Here is a 3,815-nt window from a genome sequence, read left to right as displayed (position 1 = left end):
GCTCCGAACACTGCAACAACTCCCCCATCATCAATGCATACTAGTACAGTATCAACCCTAATCAACAACCAACCCCCAGGAGACATTTCTACTCTCCCAACATGCTCAACTTCGACACCTTTACTCCCACAACCTTCTTCATCAACCATCCCATCTCCCCTTATTACTACCTTACAACCTTATTGCCCACCTCCCCGTAACACTACCCCCCTCAACACTACTCCCTCCTCCACACGTCCCCGCACTTCTACTACCCCCACCTCTACAAGAATCCTAAATACTCTATTTAGCCCAGCCAAATGGGACCGATTTTTCGTGATCCCTCCCACAGCTCCCTACTCTCAAAACACCCTCCTCTTCCAACAATGCCTCCAAAAACAAGTAGGCAAAGTCTCTTTCCGTAGCCGACGCGACCACTCCCGTCTCGTCACAGTAACAACTGAAAACGAAGCTATAGCATTAACAAAACTAACTGATCTATGTGGTAAACCCATCCCTACAGAACCTCATCCAACCCTCAATACTTGCACTGGAACTGTCTCTATCTCCCCAACAGATTGCCCAATCTATGACAAAGAATGGTCAGATTGTGGAGAGGACTTACTCGCCTGTCTCACAGACTATGATGCAACATATGTACAATGCTACTCCAGTCCTCCCAGAGGAAATCGTAAGAAATCCATTAACATTGCCAAAATTACTTTCCGTAGACATGACCTTCCCTTGAATGTTTACATAGGTGGGGAATCCCTACCTGTCCGACCATATCAACCTCCTCCTCGTCAGTGCCAAAATTGTTGGCGTTTAGGACACCCAGCCAAACAGTCATTCCACAGCCAGATGCCCGCTATGTGCCCAACCTGGCCATACTCGATCAAACTGCTCTGCACAATCACGCACATGTGCCAACTGTGGCGGCCCCCATAATGTATTTTATAGAGGCTACCCCACCTACAAATTTGAGTCTGAGGTAGCAACTCTCAGATTCAGACTTGGACTCACTCTACGTGAAGCCAGACAGGAAGCACGTCGACGAGGTTTTTCTCTTACCCCCTACTCCAGTAATGTCGCTCACTCTGCCAATCCCCCTACCTCTCAAGCTCCTACACCCTCTCCTAAATCCAACCCCCCTCCATCTAACTTCCCCTCTTCTACCTCCTACCTTCCCCAGTCAAACTCTTTTGCCATCCTAAACCCAGACACTCCAATCTCTACCCAATCAAATTCTTTTGCCATCCTAAATCCAGACACCCCAATCTCTACTACAGCCCCAACACCTTCCCCTCTCCCTCCCCGCACTACCCACAGCAGACAGAATAAACGTTTCACCCCCTCTTCCCCTACCCCACCATAACCTCCACCTTCCTTTGCCCCTATTCTTCAGATACCAGACTTCTCTTCCCCCCCTCACAAGAAAACCTTTATCTCACAAAACTCCACTACAGAAACCCTTGAAGATATCCAGAACTACATAATCGAGTCCCAAACTAATACTCATCCACCTTCAAATTCTACAACTCCCGCTCCCTCCACACTCAAAGTGACTGCCGATATCCATCCTCCTCCTACTCATATTCTCCCTACACCCAATCCTCCTACCCCATCCCAACAAAACCCATTCCCCCCGACTCCAGCCCCACCTATATTAACCCTCCCACCATCCCCTCTATCCCTTCCACTCCCTCCTGGATACACACGTGAATCCCTCATGTCACAAGTACCCTCTTCCCCAGACCCTCTACCTCCCGACGCCCCTCCTGATACAACACCACCTCCCCAATCTCATTCTTTATCCCACCCTCTAGCACCTTCCCCTTCAAATTCTCCAACACGCACTGCAATCTTTGCCACTAAATCAACGAAAGTATAACTATCCTTCATTGGAACATTCGCGGTTTCCGCTCTCACAGACCTGACCTCCGTCATAACCCATCCATTTATTATATGCCTTCAAGAAACTTGATCCACCCCTATGTTCCTTATGTAATGTTCCTCTTTCAGTTCCACACATTCTATTGTCATGCCCACGTTTTGAAGCAGCCCGTACCTCTACTTTCCCCCACCTATCCTCCCTACATAGACATCCCAACCTATCAGACATTTTTACAGAATCTCACACTTTTCCTTCCTCAAATGCATATATATCCTTCACTTAATCTAACCCTTTTACATTACCTCACCCGACCCTAACCCATTCATTCACCAATTCCTTAACCCAGCTCTAACAACTAATCACTAACCCAACCACCCTTCACTAACATTAACTATAGTGCTCCATGACCTTAGATGTCTAGCACATTTATTTTGCTTTTAACCATTAAACATTAACCATTTCTTCTCTTCCTTCTCCTTCATTTCCTCTTCATCAATTAGAATTCCTCTTTCCCTTATACTTACCTTTCTTCCTCTCTCTTTTCTTTTTTCCTCCTTTCTCCTTCTGTCCAGATACATTCTCAGTGAAGAAGAGACAGAAAAAAACAACAACATAAAAACTATAACGAAAAGTACAAAGAAATAAGATAAAGTGAGGTGGAGGGGGGGGGGAGGTATTAAGATTTCCGTTCGATTAATGAATCTCCTTTAATTAATCATCGAACATCGACCAAGGCGTTTCGTTCAGAGCGTCTTGGATCGCTTGCTTGACCTTCGTCTCCAAAAGTCTGGATACGTTGTCGCGGACGAGGTTGGCGACGGCTTCGGCGAGAGGAGACATGATGTAGTCGAGTGAGCCGAGGCCATCGATTCGGACGTCGATTTTCCTGCGGAGAGAGAAGGGGAAAAAATCAGCTGTTTTGATTTATCTAATTTCTTTTTTTTTTTCTCTCTTCTCTGTAGTCCTGTAGGTTTGTTTTATGCTTCGTATTCATTACTTTATTGTCTTTAATAGTATTAGCTTTTATTCTTGCTTTCTTTGATTTGTTTCCTTCGTGTCCTATAACTTATTCAACTAATTTGAAGCTATAATTCAGATGTTACGAATCTTTTAGCGTTTTTATTAATCGCTTTTTGACGAGAATGCACTTCATACGTCTTCAGACTTTGTAGTTATTTACCTGTGGGTTTCAGTTTTGCTGTGTTCCTTTATTTACTATTTGCGAGGAAAATAATGTAGTGAAAGCGAGTGAATGAAGTAAGAGGAAGTGAATTGACAATGAATGTAGAGGGAATGAGTGAGTGAAATGAGAATAAACAAAATGCGAATGAATGGAGTGAGAACGAGGGAAGAACAGGGGAAAATGGCATGAATGGTGTGGGAAGAGTGGACGAAGGGAGAAGGGATGACATGAGAATGAAGAAAAATGTGATGAACGGTTGAGGTGAGAGTCAATGGAACGAGGGAAATAAGGCACAGGGAATTTATACATTTTTGCTACAACGAATTCGACGGCAGTCCGCGTTCTACGGGCGCGCGACACCACCTTTCACCACAAACGGCCTCAAATCCTCATGTATTTAAATGATTAGCTAGATATCCCTAAAAAAAATAAAAAAAATAAATGAATAACTATATATATATATATATATATATATATATATATATATATATATATATATATATATATATATATATATATATATATATATCACTGACATACAGCACCGCACGTAAGGTCCTATAGACTAAGTTTGATGAATAAGTGGTAAAAACATAGAGAATGGATAAAGGAATAACAAATATGAAAATATATATGTATAATACTTCTAATTCTGCTAACGATCATAACAATACTAATGATAATGATACTGATGGCAAGAACGATAATAATAATAATGAGGTATATAATAATAATAATAATTTCATGAAAAATATAGAG

At 42.6% G+C, this 3,815-nt stretch overlaps 1 protein-coding gene across 3 annotated transcripts in view; it reads right to left on the bottom strand.

Moving 5' to 3' along the window:
• Positions 1-2,565: 2,565 nt before the first annotated feature.
• The window catches only part of LOC125039615, a 25,065-nt gene continuing 23,815 nt past the window's right edge, over positions 2,566-3,815 (bottom strand). For all 3 annotated transcript variants that reach the window (XM_047633760.1, XM_047633761.1, XM_047633762.1), the window contains exon 11: positions 2,566-2,759. In XM_047633760.1, coding sequence (XP_047489716.1) covers positions 2,585-2,759 — 175 coding nt within the window. In that variant the 3' untranslated portion in view covers positions 2,566-2,584. The remainder of the gene's footprint in view (positions 2,760-3,815) is intronic.

Source organism: Penaeus chinensis, chromosome 27 (assembly GCF_019202785.1).
Source record: "Penaeus chinensis breed Huanghai No. 1 chromosome 27, ASM1920278v2, whole genome shotgun sequence".
In the NCBI taxonomy this organism is placed as follows: domain Eukaryota; kingdom Metazoa; phylum Arthropoda; class Malacostraca; order Decapoda; family Penaeidae; genus Penaeus; species Penaeus chinensis.
The sequence above is the reverse complement of the archived record's forward strand: the minus strand, read 5'-3'. Positions and strand labels throughout refer to the sequence as shown.